The sequence below is a fragment of the Perca fluviatilis genome, chromosome 8, assembly GCF_010015445.1.
Source record: "Perca fluviatilis chromosome 8, GENO_Pfluv_1.0, whole genome shotgun sequence".
Lineage (NCBI taxonomy): Eukaryota > Metazoa > Chordata > Actinopteri > Perciformes > Percidae > Perca > Perca fluviatilis.
The window spans coordinates 7,731,898-7,756,874 of NC_053119.1; the positions used below are offsets into that span (position 1 = coordinate 7,731,898).

The window sequence follows — 24,977 nt, forward strand, 5'->3', positions numbered from 1 at the left end:
AGGGACACAGGAGGTAGGAAGCTACACTTCTTGCTCCAGATCTTTGCATAATAGTCCAGTAATCAGAACAGCGGGAAAACCAAGTCACTCTTGTTGAAGAAAGAGTTAAAAAGTCTTTATTGATGCGACTAATGCATAGCAAAGAGTAAAAATTACACACCCAATAGTTCCGTGAGGTTCAAACCTGATAATTAAAAGCATTTGATACATTATAAGGATTAAATCAAATGTTTTCAATCATCCCATTTGAACATCGCTGTACTATAATGGAAAAAGTTGGTGTCAGTGTGAAATAGTACAAACAAATGAGATTTTTAAATGACATCCCACTGTATATAAGTAGGGTGAAGGATGACTCATCATACTCAATTACTTTTCTCAAGTGCTCAGGGCTCCACGTTTTGTTGTCTTTACTCCAGGTTATGTGTCTCTGTGTGCTTTTTGTTGCACAGAAGTGGTTTTCAAATGGCAGCCCTGCCATAAATTCCGGCTCCGTGAAGTTCACGATGCTACGTTTTTATGGTTCACAGAGGAGCTGATTCCAGTCTGTCCTGATTAGGCTTCTGTGACATTTAGAAATACCCTTGCTAGCTGTCTATCACATCTGTCAGTGAGCTTTGATTTGCGACTACAGTTTTTTTGCTGATGCAGTTTATGTGGCTAATTCTATCCTGATTTAGAGAACGGTTGACTTGGATATTTAATCATTTTGTCGTCAGTTTATGTGACTAATGCACCTGGAGATAGACATGGCTTTTCTACTCCTAGAAAACCACTGTCAGATTTTGACATATTGATCCAACAAGGATTGTAGTGAGAGCAATTCAGACTTACTTTGGCCAATTTAAAAGAGAAAAAGTTCTACGGTACTTGGAAAATAATAAGCAAAATAAAACAGGTGCTCCTGAAATGGACAAAATGTACAAGAGAGGAAAACAGATTTTCTTCCTGGCTTGCGGACGCTGACGTTTGCCTCGTTGGAACTCTATAATTCAACCCTTGATGTTTTATGAACTCACACATCACATCAAGTACTAATTGTAATCTTTTATAACTGATAAATGCTGCGATTCAGCAGTCAATCTATGACTCACTGTTGCAGCTGCATTGCAACAATGCTTCAAAGTTACAGTACTTCTCTTTCATGTGGTGTTCCCATTATTTTGTCCAGCACACATATGCTGGCTGTGTCCAAGTGTCCATGAAGGTGCAGAAACAATGCAGAATCAATAGGGGGCGCCAACAATCCAAAAACAAGCCCATCTGCTGTGGCATTAAAGTTTTATCCTGATAGATTAAATAGTAACTAAACCATGAAATATCTGATGGGAATCCTTAATGAAGGTGGCTGAGGTATCTGAGATGTGTGTGTGTGTATGTGTGTGTGTGTGTGTGTGTGTGTGTGTGTGTGTGTGTGTGTGTGTGTGTGTGTGTGTGTGTGTGTGTGTGTTCGGGGGGTGATAGGCATACTTTACCACTCTGTGCCATCTACCTCCCTGGTCTCTCATTGGCCAAAACTCATTAACAGTTTAATGAGAATGTGAGTTGATTTAGCAGGTCAGAATGGTACTGACTGGCTGCTTTATCAGATGAGGTTGTGTGTGTGTGTGTGTGTGTGTGTGTGTGTATATGTGTGTGTGTGTGCTCTACAATGATACTCACCCAAGATATTTCAAGTATCAACCCCCCCTCCACTTTCTTGCTCGAAATGAGGCTGTAAGTATGCAGTTTCCTCCATAACAGAGAACATTGAAAGTATCAACATAAATTCACGGCAGTTACAACTAATCCTGATGATGGCAAGTTTTTTTTTTAAATGTAAACTAAACAAAGTACAGAAATATAATCAGCAAAATGTACTTAAAGTATCAAACGTATATTGGATTGTGACACTGGATTATTAATGCTCAATGAATGCGTAAGTGTATTGTTGTTGTAGCTGGTCGAGGTAAAGCACATTTGAACCACTTAAAGGGGAACTCCACAAATATTTCGCATTGATTTCAGTTTACTCATCATGAGGAGTAGATACGCAGCCTGTGAAAACAGCTGCATGATATCTTCTGTGGCTTTGCACAATGTTCATCATCACCGTTATCTCAATTTGGGCTCGCAGACTAATTACTAATTTAAACTAATTTATGACAGAAAGCCTTCGTTCCAAACCAAAATTGTGGAGTTTAAATGATCTTGACATTTATCTGCCAAGGGGATGGGGAGGGGACGGGGATGTCTATCATCAGATGTTTTGAGTTGGATTATGGGAAATGTAGGACCCAATACTTTCGGAGTTTGATCCATAAAGACGAAAAGTCAGGAGATTTCTATCTCTGCTGCATCGATTTTGACAATCCTTTGTGTCTCTCGCTGTTTCCTAAATTCCCTTTTCAACAAATTACAACATCCAAAATAACTAGTTATTACAGCTGTCACATGAAAGTAATGAAATAGATATTTCCCTCTGAAATGCAGTGGAGAAGAAGTATAAAGCAGTTGTGAAAACCTTTGTTGACATCTGTTGGTAACTGACTGAATTCAATCTGTTCTTCATCAAAGAGGAAACTAGAAAGGTTTAACAGCTACCTTCCAAACCTACAGGTCAGTGTTTTGATATTCAAAAACATTTGTTTTTGTGGACAATCACTTTCATAAGATATGTGTGTGTGCATACTGTACATGCAAGTGTGTAGTCAGTGTGTGTGTGTGTGTGTGTTCGGGTTCAGCAGCCCCTCTGACACACATACCAATGCTGCTGAATCACCTGATGACTGCATCCCGTTTAACTTTTAACTGATCCCATCAACATCCGCACCTGTCCTCTCTTTGAACACTTGTGTGGCCACGTTTTTAGCATGTATCACTTACACCAGGGAGACAGGCAAACACAGACGGACACCCAAAAACAAACTGACACAGGTAGAGAACAGGGGGGAGAATTAAAGGCTGCTGGTGTTGACTTTGGAGAGAAGATTAGAAACAGGGAGTGGAGAGGCTGACGTGAGACTGTTAATGTGTCATTATGAAACGCACACAAAAGATCATTGTCGTTCATGTCGTCTCATGTGTTTTAGAACAATTCTAATAGAAAAGTGAGCCACTAAAAGCACTTAAGAAGTCAGTCTTGCATTGCATATTTAACACAGAAGCATTGTTGATACAGGGAGAAACCATAGACTGTATAAAACTGGTAGAAACACAAGTTTAGACAATAAAGTGACTTAATTTCTGACTTTGTAAAGAAATATAAATGCCTTTTGCGTCACGCATGCATACAAAAGATTGCATTTACTTTATGCAAAACATTTTTGAGTATTCATAATAGTATTAGACACCTTTTAAATTGCAATAGTGTTTCTTTAAGTTTTCATGTCGTATCATGTGTTTTAGAACAATTCTAATAGAAAAGTGAGCCACTAAAAACACTTAAGAAGTCAGTCTTGCATTGCATATTTAACACAGAAGCATTGTTGATACAGGGAGAAACCATAGACTGTATAAAACTGGTAGAAACGGAATTTTAGTTATTAAAGTTACTAAATGTCACTGACTTTGTCAAGAATTATAAATGCCTTTTGTGTCACACATGCATACAAAAGGCTTTACTGTGTCAAAACACACTCTTAAACTCCTGATCAGAGGACACCAGTAGCACTGGGGGCCGCTGAGTGAAGGACTGAGAGCGAAGGGGGATGAAAGACAAGACAAGCCTGGTGTGGCAGGCGAGATGGATGCTTAGAGTGAGATGCAAATACAGACATGCCTCATGCTCGTGTTAGCCGGGGCTTAACATGGCTTTCACTGGGATAATTTAAGCCCGGAGGCAAAGATACTTTAGCAAGGTGGAAGATAACTACTAATCTGACGGGCCGTGTTGTCCTGGTGGTCTGGAAAATTCCACCACAGCTTTCTTAACTATATCTGTTTCTCTCAGCCTAGTCTCGCTTTGCCAGACCTTCCTCCGCAGCGCTGCGAAGGAGGGTCTGGCTAGTCCACACAGCATTCCCGGGATGGGAGAGAAACGTGTTCTGGTTTATCGGCATTTCTTTAAACCAATCCCAATCGTCATGGGTGGCTCTAAGTGCCGGACGGAGCCCGCGTGCCTCTGTAAAATAGCCTCGGGAAGGAACTTTATTTTGGTGGAACGTGTGAAGGTTTAAAAGTTGTTTTAGTCGTGCAACAGAAAACTCAGATTGGACAGATAGTCTAGCTAGCTGTCCGGATTTACCCTGTTGAGATCGGAGGAGCAGTTAACCATAGTCCTCAGAAATCCGTCAAGGATATAGACTACATTACAGATAGGAGATTCTCTTCACCTCACCTTATCAAAGAAGACACTGTGGGCCACACCTTCTACTGTGTATTGCTGCAGGCGATATAAGACATGCATGTTTCTCTGGAATTAAGAAATTAATTAATATCCTCTCAGTCATACCCACATAGTTTGGATTGTGTACTGTGGAGGATTTGAAAGCCCCCCGGGGGTCATGACATTTAACATGAAGTGCTTCCCCCTTTCTTATCTTCTTGCCTACTTGATCTGTTTGTCTAGAAATATAATAATGTTTCATAAAACACATTATATCTTCTTCAGTATTAAACTCATTTTCCTAGCACTTTGAGTGCTTATTCTAGTCATGGGATGTATTGTAAAAACACTGAGATCCTATGCTTTGCCCTCAGTTGCAATGTTTTGCTTACATTGTATTTTCATTATATTGTTCAATTATTGCTCTTTGAGATACAAACTTGAGCTAAAAGCATGCTTAAACACCAATGTCCAATCAACCATTTTTTCAACTTTCTTTTCGATTTGTGCCACAAACGAGCCATAGACCTTGTTGGCAAACAATGTGAAAACTTTATTGTAAATGCATCTAATTTGACCTTTTATCTTCTCCTTGTTATTTGGTCGTGATTTATTGATGCTAACATGTTAAATGTAGCAACTTTAAAATCTCTTTTTCGCAACAGTTTAGGAGGATCAATGGCCCCAGAGAGACCTCAGAGTCCAGTCTCTCAATAGTAGAAATGTATTCAAATATAGCTCAAAAGCCTGTGTTCTCTCATTTTTATAGACAAAAGATTGAAAATGATTGATTGGATATTGATGTTTTAACATCAATATCCAATCAATCATTTTCAACCTTTTTTCAGAACAATAGAATTCAGATTTGTGCCATTAAGCATTTCCATTTGTGTCATAAAGGACACATCCTGCTGGCACAATGTGAAAAATTGATTTTAAAGCCGTCTATTTTTGGCTTTTATCTTCTCCTTTTTAAGCTGTCGATGCTAACATGCTAAATGTAGCACCTTTAAAATCAGTTTTTCTCAACTGTCGCACAAAGGCATCAGAATCCAGTCTTTCAAGAGTAGAAATGTATTCAAATATAACCCTAAAAGCCTGTGTTCTCTCATTTTTATACAGACCAGGTTCTTTACAAATCTTTCAGGTTGCCCAGCAACTGCAAAAAGGACAACCTGTCCTGAAAGCCACGGTCACGGCTCAGTTCACCAGAGGGAGGGGGAAAGTCTAGACCGCAGCATTTACAGGGATAAGAAGAAATGAGGGGGGGCTAGAGGTGAAGGGTCAGAGGTCGCTACCAGCCAGTGGGAACAAAAAAAGGGTGACGTTCTGTCAACAAAAGGTAGAAACAAAATGCAAGGACTGTGTGCTCAAAATGTTGCACAAGCATGGAGTTTGAAGGTTTAAAGGCCAACCAGTGGAAGACGTATTCAGATCCTTTACTTAAGTAAAAGTACTAATACCACACTGTAAAAATACTCTGTTACAAGTAAAAGTCCTGCATTGAAGAGGTTACTTAAATATGCAGTAGGTAAGACTTATAATACTAACTTTCTGTCATATTTGTTGAAACTGACCCTATGTTCCAGTAGAACTCCATGAAGCAGGTATTTAAAAAAAAAAAAATCCGGCTCCTCTGGCTCCACCTACAGCCTGTAGTGTGATTTGCAAAAATCCACCGCTCCCTGTTCAGATGCACCAATCAGGGCCAGGGGGGGTGTCTAACTGCGTGTCAATCACTGCTTGTGCACGCGCATTCATTCTCCCTTGTGGGGGAGGGGCTTAGGAGACCGTGGACTTTAGCAGAAAGAGGGGAGGGAGGGACTGAGAAGTTGTCAAATTCTTTGGCTAAGTCCTGGATCTTCACAATCCTACCTACAGCACCTTTAAATTAACGTAAGTGTCATCAGAGAAATGTACTTAAAGTACTCAATGCAGAACAATCCTTACATTTTAGAAAGGATCCAAACAGTTGTGTGTTTAATGGTCTAATCATTTCAGCTGGACTTGTAGGCTGTTATATTGCTGGGTAGTTTAATTTATAATACATCATATTTTATAAACTACATGTGTTTTGTTTGCAAAAATCTTAACTTGTAAAGTAACTAAAGCTGTCAGATGAATGTAGTGGAGTAAAAAATGCAATATGTCTCTCGGAAATGTAGCGGAGTAGAAGTAGAAAGTGGCACGAAAAGAAAAGACTCAAGTAAAGTACAGCTACCTTAAATTTGTACTCATGTACTTGAGTAAATGTACTCAGTTACATTCCACCACTGGCCAAAACCTACGTCAGTGCCTGACTGCATCTACAGTCTCGCTGTTCATTGTAAAACGGAGGCATTTTTTTTTTTTATTGGATAGGAAAGCAGAGAGAGGGGGGGAAGACATACAGGAAAACCACCACAGGTCGGATTCGAACCCTGGACCCTCTGTGTCGAGGAACAAACCATTCACATATGTGCGCCCGCTCCACCAACCGAGCCAACCGGCCACAAACTGGGGTATTTTTGACTAAGTGGCTGCTGCACATCGACTGCACAATACCCATCGTATGGAAAGTATGACGCAGGAACAAACTATGTGAGCAGATAGTAATTTACACCCCGGGTACTTGTAATTAAAGTTCTACACTGTACAGCCGTGCTTTACGTTTGCCTCCAGGGCAGGTTTGAGCTGCTTGTCTTGTAAAAAAAAAAGACAAAAAGAAAAGTTCTAGCTCTGATAGTATAGCTTTATTAGACTGACAAGAGTTGATTTGACATTACATAGGAACATGTACCTTCAGGATTTTTTTGATTTTTTTTTTAATGTACAACAAAATCTTACATACGCACACACAGAACAGACAGTGTTAAGCACAAACTGGTGGAGAATCACACGATCAAAGTGACAGCAGTCTTTGGGCATCGTGCGGGGGGTGTGAGGTGGCTCCGGTTTGTTCACCTCTAACGTTCTCGACTGTTTGCGCGGTGATCTAGCCGTCGAGCTGAATGAGAATCCACCACGTGTTTATCATCAGACGCATGCTGCTAGCCCACACGGACCCCCACCCCCCACCCCCCCCCGCAACGATCCCTTCTCTTTATTTACAAAATGGCAGTGGTTTCGTCTAGAAAAAAAAAAGAAAAAAAGATTGATTAGGTGGCTTTGTTCAATTGTTCGTGGCACTATTCACTCACCACCGGTCTTAAAGAAGAGGCTCATCATCAATACAAAAATATAGTACAGCAATTTTCTTGTCATAGCAAACATTCATACCTGTCCGTCAATGGCCCAGTCACATCAGCAGCCATTCAGATAAAATGATAAAAACATAATCTGCTACACAAAGCAAACATAAAAGGGGGGCATAAACATCAGCAGTGGTTTGCAAGTTTTAGCACATTTGCGACCAATATTGTGCAATTTGCATCACAACTAACCACTTTGTAAATCACCCTCATGTGTTTTAGAAAAGTTTGTTTTTTTCCATTGTTGAAAGCAGCCATTAGTTTCCGTTCATTTCTGTACAATATGAGAACTCTTGAAAGTTGCTGGAGTTGTGTAATTCATCAAAGTATATCACATAGGAAATGCAATCTCACCACGGCGTGCACCGTGTTGCTATGGTTTCCTGGTTGAACGACATGTTTCCTTGGAACGGTGTGACACGGCGTGCGACTGCTTTGAGACATTTTTGAGTTTTCTCTCGTTCGGTGGGTGTGTCTGTCGTTTACCGGCTGTGTCATAGGTGATACCCAATCAGCAGAGACGTGTCTGTGAACTCATGGTAATAAAAAGGTGGAGCGCTTGCGCACACAACACCGTTTTGGTTTTAAAAAAAAAACAGTGTTGTGACGTTTTGTCGGGGCTGAACGTGGCAAAATGCCTCAAGTGATGTCACTAGAGGCGGCTGTTGCTATTGGATTGAGGCTAGCATAATGTCTGAAACACCTGAATGTCCTTACTGAACTGTGGACGGTCAAGTTGCATCGTGGGTAATGTAGGCGCCACTTTTTGATGAGAAAAAAAATGCGTGGAACTAAGAAGTTCTGCTAAAAAGAGTTCTGTAAAACTCTGTGCAGAAATATGCAGAAATAAGTTGTATGCCTATATTACTACAGCAAACTGATAAGGGTTTTTATACATTTTATGAATACATGTTCCCAAAAATAAATCCTCAGGGGCCTCAGCATTTGGCATACGTCTTTTCGATTGTCAATAGTCGTTATGATCATCAATTGGCACAACTCTACAAGAGCTGAATCGATTAGTTGTCAACTATTCAATGAATCGCCAACTATTTTAATAATCAATTAAATCGGTTGGAGTTATTTTTTCTGGAAAAAAGAAAAACTTCTCTCACTCCAGCTTCTTGAATGTGAATATTTTCTAGGTTCCTTCACTCTTCTATGACAGTAAACTGAATATCTTTGAAAACAAGACATTTGAGGACGTCATCTTGGGCTTTGGGAAACACTGATCCACATCTTTCACAATTTTCGGACATTTTACGACAATGAAAATGATCCCTAATCTCTACCTTACAGTGTGACACGCTGTACACACTTACAATACATCTATTTGCACTTTAACTACATTGCCACACAACAGTAATAGAATATCAGTGACAAAACTTAATGTTGACTTGATGTTGCCTGTGATGGATTACAGGACTCAAACGAGAATCTGAACATCCTACTGTGCAGTAATGAATGGGAGCCAGCGGCTGCCTGGAACGGACTAAAAACTGAATTAGCATGCTTTGAGGAAAAAAAAAGTGCAAATTGTACGAGTCGTGTTTAAGAAGCTGAAACTTGCAAACACACTGGTACGGCCTTTTAACATTGAAATATTTCTTCATAATGACTTAATGCGACGTCATGAAGTTACAGTGGTACCCAGCTGTCACTTAGTCACATAACAACGCACTCCTGGTTAGAAGCCAGATGAACACAAGGACCCTTTGAGGTAAAATTTTTTTACTACCAACTTTTGTTGGAATTTGGACAACACGTTATTTAGGTAATAAAATGTTAAAGATGAACTTTTAGGTCTCTGGGAACGCTCGTGTCCTTTGTCTAGGTATCATTTTATCAGGTACAGCGTGTTCTCTGCCAATAAAATGTAAGATATACGAAACAGAGACAAAATCTGACATACGGTTAGCAAAAAAAATCCCAGGACATAGTTCTTATTGGTTCTCCTTGTTCTTTCCAAGAAAACCCTCAAAGCTTTCAGACGTGTGCATGTTGTCATAGTTATACTGTTTTGAAATGATGGGACGTTTCAGGTTTTAAAAAAAAAAAAGAGGAGGAAATCAAGGGTGCTTCTGACCCTTTGCACTCGGAAACATCTGGGGATTTCACACAGGTGAGTCACAACGAGACTGCCAGATGATTTTTTTTCTTCCTCCAAGCACATCAAAAGCCAATTGTCCAAAATGTAATTACACAAATAAAAGCATCCAGTGAACTGCACGCAGGCAGCAGAGGAGGGTTTCTCTTTCCCACATCCCACCTTACACCTACACTGATGTTCCCCTGTTACCTTCCAACCATTATCGACCTCCACAGTGCCTGGGTTTACTTAACCCGAGGCGCCGCAATCTATCACAGCAGCCCGGCGTTCTCTCTCTTTGAGCGCGGGGGCGCTGGAGGTGTGACATTTTCTATACGACACAATACACGGTCCATTTGTCAAACATTCACATTACAGAGAGCGAAAAAAAGGTCTGAGCCACATCCGCGTATCGGCGCACATGCCACCCAGAGAGGAGCAGACGCAGAAAATCTATCCTCTCCCTGTGTGGGTACAGCAGTCAATGAGATTTCGTTTTTTTTGGAGGGGCGTTTGATGAATAGCGTTGTGCTTGCTTGACAGTGGCTTTGTCCGCTGGGACTCTTTGAGGAGGAGTTCCCTGTGTTGTAATTGTCATGTAGAGAGACGCAGGAAGACTGATCTCCTGCTCCTCGGGGGGTCGATAAAAGGCCAGAAAAGTCCATAAGGTCAGCCCCTATAGTTCATGGAGAACCCTGTGGTCTGGCGATGCTTCGAAAAGGGGTCAAAGGTCAGACGATCTATGTACATTGAGTGAACAGTCAAAGCTCTCGTCTGTTTTTTTCCCCCCTCAGCCTACAGCGTCCAGTGTTTGGCCAGTACGTACAGTAGTTCTTCATCGACTCACTGCTTTCTTCCTTTGCTCCTTTTTGTTTCTCAATGTCTGAGTCTTTTTCCACCTTTCCCTCCATTTTCTCTCTCTCTCTCTCTCTCTCTCTCTCAGGTGCAGCAGTCTCGCTCCACGTGGCAAAAGAGGGGGGACATGGTTGGCAGGGACGAGGAGGTGGAGGGGTCGGATGAGGAAGACATAAAGGAGGAAGCGAGGGTGGTGGGGGTGTCGGTGGGGGTGTTGGTGGAGTAGGCGAGGAGCGAGGGGTAAGGGCTCATCTTTTCGATGTTGACGTAGGTGGTGTTGAGCAGGACGTAGTGCTCGCCGCTGAAGCTGGAGAAGATGGTGGCGATGCGGGACACCAGCTCGTGGAAGGAGGGCCGCCGCTCGGGCTTCGGATGCCAGCACTCGATCATCAGCGTGTAGCTGCGGGGGAGAGGGAAGGAGGGGAGTCTTTTATTCCAGCGTCTTAAATTTGAACGTTAACTGCTTTTCTCTGTTTAATATGACTGAATACCTTTTAGAATAGAATGCCTTTTATTGTCACTATACACATGCACAATGAGATTAAAAGCAACTCCTTTTCCAGTGCCAACATGTGATAAATTTAACAACAAGGAATAAAATAAGTAGTTCAAAAAAAGGGGGGGTAAGGTGCACAGTTCTGAGACGCTATATACATATAAAAAAATATATATCGTTTTATATGCATTGTGGGTTATTGCACATTATTTAAATATTGCCCATTAGTGGTGATCATATTCAATGAGTAATAGATATTGGACAATGAGAGATTGGACAACGTCAGTGAACGTGTGAGTTCAAAGTGGTTATGGCTTTTGGAAAAAAACTGTTCTTCCTTGGTTTGGGACTGTTGGTTGAACAAGAGACTAGGCATGGGCCAGTTACTGGTTTCAAGGTATTCAAGGTGGTTTGAAAAAGTCAAGGTTTCAAAACCACTAAAATGTTCTGTCATATCGTTCCTCAATCAATCAATCAATCAATTTATTTATATATAGCATGCTTAAAAACAACCATGGTTGACCAAGGTGCTTCACAGGTTAAAACAACAACAACAAATTACTGCTCATACATTTTATACAACAATAAAACATGTGTAATATACAGTATACGAGGTATAGTGAAATTAAAATAAAATTAAAATTACCAGGAAATAACAAACCTAACTCGAAGGAAAAGCCAAAGAAAAGTAATGAGTTTTTAACAATGATTTAAAGCATTCCAGAGTTTGGCAGGTTCTGATATGGACTGGCAAGTTGTTCCACAAGTTAGGGGCAGCTACACTGAAGGCTCGATCACCTCTGGTTTTTAGTCTGCTTCTCGGTACATCCAAGAGGAGGAGATTAGCGGATCTTAGCACTCTAGCCGGATATGAGCGCAGAAGCTCTGTTAAATATAATGGAGCCAGGCCATTTAAGCATTTAAAAGTCAGTAGTAAAATTTTAAAATCGATCCTATAATGAACAGGGAGCCAGTGGAGGTGACGCAACACAGGTGTGATATGGTCCCTCTTCCTCTTTCCTGTCAAGAGACGTGCAGCCGCATTTTGGACTAACTGCAAACGCTGAAGCGATGACTTATCTAAGCCCACGTACAACGAGTTACAGTAGTCAAGGCGAGAGGTTATAAGGGCATTTATCACCCTTTCCAGATCTTTAGGATGGAGATATGCCTTTACCTTGGCTATAGTTCTCAACTGGAAAAAACATGATGTTCCTAACTGGTAATTTACACTAACTGCGGAACGTCTCCAGAACAGCTCTGGCGATCCACAGCCCCCCGGAGCAGATACGCAGAGCTTCGGAGAGCTCCGCAGCAATTCAGCACAGGGCAGATAGTGTGGGACAGGAAGTCGAGCACAGAAACAAAATAAAACATCCGGTTAATTTTCAAAATAAAATACACCGTGCTCACGGCGGATCATATTCCCCTGCACTACACCTTGAAAGCACAGAGCTGTTTCCCCTCTACTGGAAACTAACTGGTGGTGGTTTTCTGGTTCTATTCTGCGTGAATTCACGAGATCTCGTGGGTCCTTGTGACTTCAGCTGTCAGTCATGGCCGCAGCCGTGCCGCAACAAATCCGGTCCGCAGACGTTCCGCAGTTGGTGGAAATGAGGGGTAAGGTATGAGCTGTTTTTTATGAGTGGTCAAGGACAGTTTAGTAATACATCTCCCTGCCAGTATGCCCTGTGTTAAAAAATGAAATATATTGTGTTCAATGTACCCAGACATTAAAAAAACAAACATTTTAAAGCTGGAATTGCAATAACACAATACCGTGAAACCGTGATATTTTTGCTGAAGGTTATCATACCGTCAGAATCCTATACAGTTTTCTTTTAGGAAAAAATTCCTCTGTGACAAAAAACGCGTGCGTGCTAGAAATAGGACCAACGCCTATTTTTCAAGCGACACGGAAGCGTGTTGGAAGTGTTTCCAGGCAAAATAGAATAAATAATAAATAATTAATATAATATAATTATATGTCATTTTGACACAAATACATTTAATACATGACATTTGGATGTTTGAAATCATCTAGGTTTTGACATAAATGCAGATATAAATGTAATTTCAAAAATAATAATAAATAATTATCGATTTTAAACTATTGCACCTGTCAATACAAAACGTAATATTCTGTAGCCTATTTTGGGGTCAATACTGCCGACGTTGTCTTTGCTGTTATCAGATCAGTATATATTTATGTTTACGCGTCACACACGTTTCTGGTGGGTGTGGGTCTATATTGCTGTGTGGAACTGTTCTATTGTTTTTTCTTTTCTTTCAGACACCTTGTTGCATCTTATATCTGTTGTAACACCCTTTATATGTGCGCAGAAAACGTAATAAAAATTAAAAAAAAAAAAGAATGCAGGAAGTGAAAAAAAAAATGACATGTTTCTGGTGTGCAAAGACAGAAAACGCCACGCAGCCGCGAGGTAACTTTATGTTTTTAACTCTATCAGAGGGGCTTCATTCTTAAATTCTACAATAGAAACTAATAGTTCATTTCATCACTCAGCAGTCAAACATTCAGTGAAGTTATTCCTCCCTCGCGGGTGTGAAATGGTCTCCCTACTGATAAATATTTCAACGTGTCTCAAAGATAACTTTCACACCAACAATCAGTCGTGTTTTATCAAAGCTCTTCACCCCTGTCAGAAGTTGACGTCTCTCTTATTGCCCTTATTGTTTTTCTTTTCCTGACTTGCCACCCTATCACTGTTAAAAATGAAGAAAAATGCCCCCCCCCGATTACGACAGGTCCAAGGTATCTGCCAGCGACTGCTATCACCAAAACACCCTGCGAACGATCGGGAGGGAAGAATTGCGGGAATGTTTGCAGATGTGCATCACCCCCCGATGTCTCGGTTTAATTTACAGCTTGGGAACTTTTGGGCCTCTACCTCCCTCACCTGAACACTCCCACTCGACCTCTAGTTTCCACACACATACTATACAGACATGCAGTGAACACTCGGGATGTTATCTGCACCGTATGAGATCACCCTTGGCGTCCTTTTCACTTCACTCACCGGTGGGTCGGAGTTTAATGGACAAGGACAAATCCGTGAGTAAGAGAGCGGATGCGTGAGCTGTACTGACACTGAAATACTTTCCCGTGATTTGATGTGACATTTTATATAAATAACTGTATGTTTTGTTTCTTTCTATCGCTCATTACTCATAGAGGTTGCTCTTTTTTTTTTTTTTTTGCCGTGTCAGGTTTGGCAGAATTTTATCAGCAGAAAAGATAACTTTTTCTAAACATTGATAGTCTGGCAAACTCGGCTGTGAACAGATCCAAATAAAACTCAAACTGTTGACGGAAAGTTCAAGAAAAGAGTGGCAGCACTTAATTACCACGGCAACAAAAAAAAGAGACAAATAAAAAAATACTATACTGGCATTGGTTTTCATTTTCCAAACTTTCTTTGTGCTTTAGCGGTGAAGCAAGAAAAGTGACTTTCACTTGACCCACAGCTGTGATGAGATGGAACGCTGGACCGTGAGCGGGTTTCAGACTGTTGCTGAGGTAGATGATGGATGATCGAAACCTGAGTGGTTTTTATTTATGACTTCCATTGCTTATACAGCTCTTTCACCTCCACCTTTCTCCCCCTGCTGCTCTCTCCTGATTTTAAGACTCTCGCTCTCTCCTCATGATGTATTTAAGTGCAGCTCTACAGTTTATCACTCACACTAACTGAGCCGTGGCACTTTGCTAGAGGAGGTGAATGACAGGTGAGTATAAGCATATATATATATATATATATATATATATATATACACACACAGTACAGGCCAAAAGTTTGGACACACCTTTTCAGTCAATGTGTTTCTTTATTTTCATGACTATTTACATTGTAGATTCTCACTGAAGGCATCAAAACTATGAATGAACACATATGGAATTATGTACTTAACAAAAAAGTTTGAAATAACTGAAAACATGTCTTATATTTTAGATTCTTCAAAAGTAGCCACCCTTTGCTTTTTTTGATAACTCTGCAAACCCTTGGTGTTCTCTCAATGAGCTTCATGAGGTAGTCACCTGAAATGGTTTTCACTTCACAGGTGTGCTTTGTCAGGGTTAATTAGTGGAATTTTGTCCCTTATTAATAAAAAAGCAAAGGGTGGCTACTTTGAAGAATCTAAAATATAAGACATGTTTTCAGTTATTTCACACTTTTTTGTTAAGTACATAATTCCATATGTGTTCATTCATAGTTTTGATGCCTTCAGTGAGAATCTACAATGTAAATAGTCATGAAAATAAAAAGGAAACGCATTGAATGAGAAGGTGTGTCCAAACTTTTGGCCTGTACTGTATATATATATATATATATATATATATATGGGAGTGTAAGTGTGTGTGGGTGTGATTGTGTGTGTGTGTGGGTGTGTGTGTGTGTGCTTACAGGGCATCAGGGCAGAACTCGGGCTGCAGCAGCCTCCTCCCCTGCAGGAGGAACACGGTGATGTCGAAGGAGTTCACGTCCGAATACGGTGGGGCTCCACGGGTCATCAGTTCCCATAGCAACACGCCAAATGACCACTATAGTAAAGACAAGAAAATTGAACTCTCACTGTTGTCCTTTTACCAGTCTTGCATTGCCAGACCAATCTCTACAGCACTGTGGAGTAAAGTCTGGCTAACATTAACACCACACATACATTTCAGGAAAGGAGAGAAAAGAAAGAAAAAAAACGCTCCGGGTTGTTTGCATTTCTTTAACCCTCCTGTTGTCCTCGTGTCAAATTTGACCCATTTTCAAAAAGTTTCTATTTCTTTCAACCAAATTATCAAAGAAAATGACGTGGATGCTTCCATACAACGCTCTTCACAAGTCAAATAAATGATCAGTTCACTACTTTCATTGAATTTGGGTGTTTTATTAAATTTTATATCATTTGAAAAAAAATACAGACAACAGAACGTTGAAAAAACTGTCAAAAATTTCGGAAAAATATACAATATTAAATGAAGTTAACTGTTCACACAACACAGTAATGTGAGCTATTTAAGTTAGCTTGATGCGTGTTAAACATAATTTGCTCTTACCAGTGTTAGTGTATCGCCACGTGTAATGTCACTTTGTCCCAAAACGCCCCAGTTAGATAGTAAACTAGTCTTTTAGAATCTTTACAAGCGTTCACCGAAAGAACCGAGCAACCCTGCCTTGTTGCACGATCCCAAACGTTTTCCAAAGTTGCCATTTTCAGCGTATGGCGTGCTAGATCGAAGGTTGTGTTGTTGTTTCCCGTAGCTAACGGATTTTGAGAACGCCAACACACAACGATAAGAAGCGGACGGGACAAAGCCTGACATTGCGCCGCAGACTTTTATGAAGTTATTTCCGTTACATTTGCAGTTGTTGTGTAACAGTCCTCACCACGTCGGACTTGGGTGTGAACTTGTGTGTCTGCAGACTCTCCAGAGCCATCCACTTGACCGGCAGCTTGACTCCACTCTTGTTGTGGACGCTGTAATATTCTTTATCATAAACGTCTCTGGCCAGTCCGAAGTCTGCCACCTTCACTGTGTAGCTCTCATCCAGCCTGTCGGGGCAAAGAAAGGACTTTTTATTGTAGTTCTTTTTTTTTTTTTTACTTTGCTCTTCTCTTTGTTCTTACAACTAATCAACCCTTCCCAATTTTCTCCTTCTCTTGTATTCTTTCTCATCTCCTACTATATCTTTTCTGTTCTCTTTCCCTCCCAGCTGTATTTAATTCTATTTTAGTCCCATCTATTGTACCTTGCTCTATATATAAAACACACTCGTGTGATGTTGAATGAATAGATGTGAACTTACATGCAGTTCCTGGCAGCTAGGTCTCTGTGGACAAACTTCTTGCTGGCCAGATACTCCATCCCTCTGGCCACCTGCAGCCCGAAGCCCATCAGGTCCTTCACTGTTGGGTTCTGTGGGTAAAAACAATCATCACAGTTCTGGGAGACAAAATAACGGGCTGGGTTTCAAATTATTATTAGATCAACTTGTGCTGTGTTGACTGATCTATGCAGGATGTACTGTACATCTCACTTGCAATCACTGTTTTGCACATTATCTTAAAGTTCTACAATTTCTCCACATCATGGTATATATATATATATATATATATATATATATATATATATATATATATATATATACACACACACACACACACACACAGTGGTGCTCATAAGTATACATACCCATGCTAAAGTTAGGAAGGAATAAGGAAGTTAGGAAGAGGAATTAAAAAAATCATCTTTTGGAAATTGATCTTAATGCCTTAATTAAAAAAATGAGGAAAAATCCGACCTTTTAAGGACACCAATTGTTTTTGTGAATGAATAATGTATTGTAAATAAATAAATGTTCTTCCTTAAAATACAGGGTCCATAAGTATACATACCCCTATGTTAAATTCCCATAGAGGAAGGCAGATTTTTATTTTTAAAGGCCAGTTATTTCATGGATCCAGGATACTATGCATCCTGATAAAGTTCCCTTGGCCTTTGGAATTAAAAATCATCACATAGCCTTCACCATATCTCACGATTGGCATGGTTTTATTTCAGTTAGCCTAATAGCTAACTGAAATAAGATCCATATCAATGCAAATCAAACCAGCTATCAGGCTAACTGAAATAAAACCATAAAGCCACCTGTATATATATATATATATATATATATATATATATATATATATATATATATATATATATATATAATATAATATATAATATAATATATATAATATAATATAAATATATATATAAATCGCAACATGCATGCATGCAATCTGGAGTGTGCCCATACATGTCCTTCATCGCGGATGAAGTTGCGCAGGTCGCCGTGCTTCATGTAGGGCAGAACCACCAGCGGCGAGCCCTCTGGCGGCAGGCAGATTCCCAGCAGAGAGAGAACGTTCGGGTGGCTGAAGTCCTTCATGATGATCCCTTCCTTCAGGAACTGGGACACCTCTTCCAGATCTGTGATGCCTTTATTGGGAATAGAAAAGAAAAAACATGACCATTTTAACAGTTGTGTTCTAGAGCAGTGGTTCTCAACCTGGGGGTCGGGGCGCCTTAAGGCTCTGACACACCAACCCGACGACCGACCGTCGGCGGAAAAGGCAGTCGGACTGATCAGTCTAACCGAGTTGGTCAAAAAAGTGCCTCGGAACACACCGAAGCGACGCCGACTTGAGAGTACATTATGCGCGTGCGCGAGACTTAATACGTCTCCATAACAGCAGGCGGCGCTAATCTGTAATGTTGCCCAAAAAACTAAAACTGGCCGCTGATTGGACGAACGCGTCACGTGGGTCTGGCTTCTCCCAAATTTCAAAGCCAGACCATAATGGTGACTCGTTCGGAATTCCGAAACGTGTTTCTGAAAACATTTTAAACGAGAAATAGGCCGTGCGGCTGCTGAATCTGTCTTCATTTCAGATCGACAAAGGTCAGTTTAAAAGATTTTCGTCAGATTTTGCGAGGCTTAGTCAGGCTCATCCCGCTTTTCATTTCCGGTAATTGGTCAATGAGTCCGACTGCCCACTGGCCGATTCAACATGTCAAATCGTACCAAATGAACGCCGACGGCTCCTCCGACTGACGACGGCACGGAACACACCGAACAGACTCGGGTCACCGACCTCGCCAGACTGTCCGACGGACGATAATCGGGTTGGTGTGTCAGCGCCTTAAGGGGGGGGGGGGTCGCATGATAATTTCTGGGGGTCGCCAGATGATTTGGGATAGAAATAAAGAAATAACATATTTTAGACTTGATGAATTATTTTTACATTAATGTGTAAAGTTTGGTAGATTGTTATGTCTTATATTCAGAGCTTCATTTGTAAATCAGGAGGTCCTGGACAACCGAAAGGGGGCTGTTCCGGCAGGTCACAAACACATCAAAAATCCACAGAGCCTGGAGAAACACATTGGACAAGAGTAGGTGCTAGCTGCTAAAAGTAAACTGTCATTAAAGCTAAGCATTATTTGTTCACGTCTGTACATGTATTAATCAGAGCATTCACAATAATCACTCTGCAGCTCATTCTCTTGTTGTCGAGAGGGGTGGGGGCCTCATTATTCTCATTGTTCAGGGGGGTCACGACTCGAAAAAGTCGAGAACCACTGTTCTGGAGCACAGGTCTTCAACATTTTTTAGGCCAAGGACCCCTAACCTGAAAGAGAGACGAGCAGGGACCCCCTATATATTTTATAAAATCGACATGCATAATAAACTGGGCCTACAGTAATGTGTAGGGTGGACTAAAGCCTAGACACATACCTTTTTATGGTGCACTACAATACTAAGCTATTAAAATAACATTCTTTACATAGTCATATTTTATCATGTTTTAAATTCAAACATAGATGTGAAAGGCACAGTGAATATTTAAGCTTCACCGTATTAGTGGATGGCTACCATAGTGGCTACCCTACCTATAGGCCAGCAAGCCTTATCATCAATGTTTTTTTTTTTTTATGAATAGGCTGATTAATCTCTGCTAATAATATGTTGGATTCATGTTAATGAATGTTGTATATTTTTTAGACTTTCATAAAAGCATTAAACAATAATTTGGCGGCCCCCTGCAGTGACTCTGAGGACTCCCTAGGGGTTGTGGACCCCCTGTTGAAGATCTCTGTTCTAGAGAAAGTAAAGCACAGGGAGAGTTGGCGATGTTGGGTATTTAAAAGATCTTTCAGACTACAGTTGCAACATGGAGCAACTCTGCTGTACTGACATTAGCAGGAAGGCCATTCCTTATAAACCTATGGGGGAAAAAAGGATGCTGATGGTAATAAAAAAATAAATAAAAAACAAAATCCCTGAATATCCTCACCCAGACCTGACCCGCGCCAAATTCCCATTTGCCAATTGCATCTCTGCGTCTGATGTCCCGCACTTTAGCCCCACTGACTCTGCTGTAATCTGGTTAGAGATGGAAGCTCTTTAGAGCTGGACAAACCAGCCGAGTGGCCTTCACCTGAGGTTAGACCCCAAAGATACAAAGAGATGACATTTGATTTCAGAGCCACAATTTGAAAAATGATGTCATTGCTGTGTGGTGACACTTTATTTGAAGGGGTGTGCATAAGACTGACATCACACTGTCACAACCGTGAAGGAGTCTGTTTTGAATGTTTATGACTGTCATTAAGTATCATTCGGTAAAATTAGAGAGATGACATTTGATTTCAGAGCCTCAATTTGAAGACAAAAATGACGTCATTGCTGTGTGGATATAACTTTCTCTATCATACACTAATCTTTCTCAAAATGCATCTTTCTCTGGCTCTTGTACTTTCAACAACTTGTCTTATATTGGGATAAAAGCTCCAACTCAAGGTCTCCAATATAACAAAAGAACGCAATAAACAATGACATAGTGCTCCTTAGAAATCACTAAACTTAATAAAAAAGGTCAAAAATCCCAGAGGACCAAGCCCCAGCAGGCCGAGCTCATCCCATCCCACTATGGTCAGTGGGTCGTTGTGACTGCACTGGGCTTTCCTCCATATTACTCCAGCATCAATCTCCCTGGTCCAACTGACAGGTTACATGATTAGGGGGGACCCTAATGCCGTCCTCACTGTCGGACGCTCATTCATCACCATCAACTCAGCCCAGAAGGATTCAGGGCTCTGGTGAGATGAGATCCTTAATGCTATTGGAGCGTTGTGATATCATGCAATAAGTATGCAATATAAGCAGATTTAGGTTGGAATAATTATGGTTGGATGTGAATATGTTTGGACAAGGAGAGTGTGTGTGTGCGTGTGTGTGTGTGTATGTGAGGGGGAATCTGAAAAACCAGTGCTGCATTTGATTGTGAGTCACAACTAGGGACTCCTCAGTCCATAAACCATAAAAAATGAAAAACAAAATGAAAACAAAACATAAAATGTTACTTTAAGTCGGATGTCAGGAGCATTTTGTTAAACCTTAGCTCATGACGAGACGTTACTGTACATACAGTAAACATGACTTCCCATTCAGTTAACAAATACAAATATTTACAAGACTGTATGCTTTTGAAAACCCTTTTTTTAAATTTAAAATCAAAACACAGACACGGCAACTATAGTTGGCTAAATTAAAAATGTGTACTTAAATGTTTCTGGTACTCTTGAGCAAAAAAAAACCAAACACACCAAAAACCGGACCTAGACTTTTAGGGGCCTTAAGCAGGATTTGGAACTAGCTTTGTCTTATCTGACGTAAGTAGTACCGCTCTCTCTCTCTCTCTCTCTCTCTCTCTCTCTCTCTGTTCTTTCTCTAGCTCGCTCCACCGCTTTGTTTTATCTAACGTTATCAGCGCTCCACATTTGTTGTAGCAACAAAAGACGCTCTCGGCTGCTTTTTGGAACCAAAACTACAACTTCTTCTTGTCAAAAAAGACACCAAGTGTGAACATGGCTCTAGCCTATTTCGGCTCTGACTGGAGGTATTCATGACAGCAGAAATCATGTAATTCCCATTTTCAACTTCCAACTGTAAATGGAAGCTGCAACACTCCATGCTATGTGAAAAGTCACCATCACAAAACCCTTTCATGCAGAGGATTTCACCCCCAAACTTCTCCAGTAAAACTGCTGAAGCTCTTGTTCTAAGATGAAGGTACATATGAATGTGAGTAAAAAATGATAAATGTGAAGCAGGGAGTTGCAAAAAAACTGCTTTTTTACGCTTAACACATTGTACTTGTATTGCATCACTTAAAGGAATACGCCACCGTTTGTTGAAATAGGGCTTATCACGGTCTACCCTGGCTGTAGATAGGTGGGCCAATGCATTTTTTGTCTCAGTGCAAGTAATTAGGTTGTTTTTCTGTCTTTTGTTGGCTCACTTTTACTCACAACATGCTAACCGGCAACATAGGATTCCATTCACTATGCTAAGCTAACTAGCGGTGGCGCTGCCGGTGTTGCACCGGACTAAAACAATTCATGCACAAAAAATGTGTTGGCCCACCTATCTACAGCTAGGAGAGACCATGATAAGACTTATTTCAACAAACGGTGACGTATCCCTTTAAGGGGAAAACGTTTCACTTTCCTTATTTCTAAAGGCTTTGGCCCAGTTGCCTTGAACCGTGCCAGAGCATGATTGTTCCCCCCACTCCCCACTACCCCACTGGCCTGCACTCACACTGCAATTCAACAATCAGGTCCAGAGCACGCTTACGTCATTACATTGCGGGACTCGCCGACTGCAATTCCGACTGTTCATCTGTAAGGTAAGAACCAGACCGGGGCACATCTAGCAATCACACTGATGCGTACCGTGGCCGAGTCCAACCGAACCGTGCCCTGGCCCACCTCTTTCAAGCGTGCACGGCACGGAGCGATCACACCAGTCGAACTAACCGGACTTTGGGGTCAAACGTGCTTGGGCACGGTTTAACTGGACCAAGTGTGAGTACGCCCAAGGGCGTAACTTTGGGTTCAACATAGGTTGGGTTTAGATCTCCACTTTGGAGCAAAATTACATTTTTCAATGTCAAGCACATACTTTTTCTGCAACAATTTGTGCCTTTTCTGCATCAAGTTATGGTGCAAATTAGGAAGGAAATTATAATTTTTTTGTGGGGTGGGTTGCACTGGTCAGTTTTGATTACTGTAAATTACGCCTATCAGTACTCCCTTTTGTACTGTACATGTAAAGGGGGTTTGTACTTACGGTTCAGGGACTTGACGGCACAGTGCTGCTTCTGCCCGTCTAGCTCCAGCAGAGTTCCATGGAAAACACAGCCGAAGTGACCTGCAGGTTACAACATGATGCGTTAGTCAGAATTAGTCAGCATCGGTTAATTGAATAGCTTCGAGTTCAAACCTGTAAAGTTTTTCCATATAACATTGTATTCACCCCACACTAAATAAGCCTCTTGAAAGAGATGTACCACTTTCTGTCTGAATGACCATGAGGTCCAGCTGTGAAGCAGGCGAACAATGGCAGCCAGGATCAGTGGGAAACTCAGGACGTTAACCAGCAATTTTATTTGTCGTTCCCAGGGGAATTGATTTCTTCTTCTGAAAACATGCTATTTCTAGTTATTCACAAACCTGGCTGGAAAACATTTAAAAGAGTTTGTTAAATGTGGTGGGTTACTCGAACCCCTGAGGCCCAAACATATAGACAGCAGACATCCAAATTGGATGCTTCACTGGTGACACTGCAGCAGCACCATCTGCATTTCACCATAAATAAGAAACATCAGTACAGCATGTACATTTATTTTGGCAATGCGCAGAAGTACACTGAGGGCTATTGAGGATCAACTTATATATATGCTCATGTTATTTATATATATATATATATATATATATATATATATATATATATATATATATATATATATGTTAAGATACCTGGGCAATAAATGTTTAAAACTAAAACTAATTTGGGTGCCCGGATAGCTCAGTTGGTAGAGCGGGTGCCCATAAATAGAGGTTTAGTCCTCAACGCAGCAGGCCTGGGTTTGACTCCGACCTGTGGCCCTTCGCTGCATGTCATTCCCCACCTCTCTCTCCCGTGTCATGTCTTCAGCTGTCCTATCAAAATAAAGGCCGAAAATGCCCAAAAAATAATCTAAAGCAAAAAACTAATTAGATTCTGGTCATGGCTTGTTGCTTAATGTACTAATAGATGAGCAAGTAAACCACAGTTTCTAAATCTTGCCCATAAATGGTAAAAGCTGTATGGCATCATCTAGATTACCAACGTAGCTTACAGTAAAGCCATTAAAGGCCATTTTTGAATGTAGTGCAAATTACAGCATCCTTCACTTCTATCTTGGCTTGTTGAAGCCTTTTTTCCTGACAGAGCCACTATGATTAAGATCATGTTGGCTCCATGATCACAGCAGTTCCAGAAATCAGATAAAAAAATATTTCTGTTCAGTGCTCACACATAAAAATTAGAGCACAAAAATCAAGGTGACTTCATATCGTGCATGCAGCCTTTTATGTGTTTTATGGTAAACGACCATGTATGTGAGACCATGGGCGTAAATAAATACATACTTTCTTAAGAGCAATTACTGATGGGGACACAAATAATACATACTTGTAGACAGGGTTAAGTGGGATCTAGCAGGTGGGGGAACCCAGCTTGTATAGGATATGTGTACAGTAGTTGTGGAACTCCAGTAAAGCTCGCAAGGCTAGAGAAAAGAATCACTTTATCCGACGTTTAAAGTGAATAAAACAGCCTTGCCAGCCTACTTACTGACTTCTGTTACCGTTAACGTAAGAAGAAAACCAAGCAGTGGACCAAACCACTGTGAGGCAAAGGAGGGGGCACTCAAAATGTTTCTACACTTAGAACTTTGTTTGAGTTTGTATTACTTACACAATTATTTGAAGTATACAGTATTTTATGAATAATACACAGCATTGATTTCTGCCTATGTGTGAGACTTGTATGTTTTGCCTGTTTTCACACCTTTAAAGGCTAATTCTGATTCTCTTAAGTTACCATCACCCTCACACTAAATCTGCCCCCTCAAGTAACCCAGTATGAAGCTTTATTCATTTATACCCCACGCAAGCTAAACGCCCATGCCAATCCCTCTTGATTTATTGTGCATTTTATTGAATTATATCTCTTAAGACATGAGGGCTTGCCCCAGACTGGGAGGGGTGCAGGAATAAAATGAGCGCGGCGTTCTCCTATCACGTCCTTGCAGATGGCTGAGGGTGTTGGATTACGACTCCCAACAATGGAGCCTGGGAATACTAGCTGTGAACAAATCATCCTACGCCACTTTCAAAATCCTGCCTTCGAAATCCAGGCTCTTTTCTTCGGGGGATCATTCAGCTGAAGGGGGCAGAGGGTTGGTTTGGGGGTCTTTCTCTTTGAATGTTGAATTTGATCTGTGGGACTGACCCTGCTATCAAAGCGGCACAAAGTGAGGTGATTTTGTGTCTGCATGTCAAGCTTGCAGTTTGATTAAGCAGGCAATTGAGCTCTTTGTGGGCGA

At 40.9% G+C, this 24,977-nt stretch overlaps 1 protein-coding gene across 1 annotated transcript in view; it reads right to left on the bottom strand.

The window, feature by feature from the left end:
* Window positions 1–7,016: 7,016 nt before the first annotated feature.
* Window positions 7,017–24,977, bottom strand: part of met (MET proto-oncogene, receptor tyrosine kinase) — a 93,958-nt gene continuing 75,997 nt past the window's right edge. Inside the window, 6 exon segments of the mRNA XM_039808860.1 lie at window positions 7,017–10,880; window positions 15,404–15,540; window positions 16,379–16,544; window positions 16,799–16,908; window positions 17,795–17,976; window positions 22,676–22,756. Of these exon segments, the coding sequence (XP_039664794.1) occupies window positions 10,565–10,880; window positions 15,404–15,540; window positions 16,379–16,544; window positions 16,799–16,908; window positions 17,795–17,976; window positions 22,676–22,756 (992 nt within the window). The 3' untranslated portion in view covers window positions 7,017–10,564.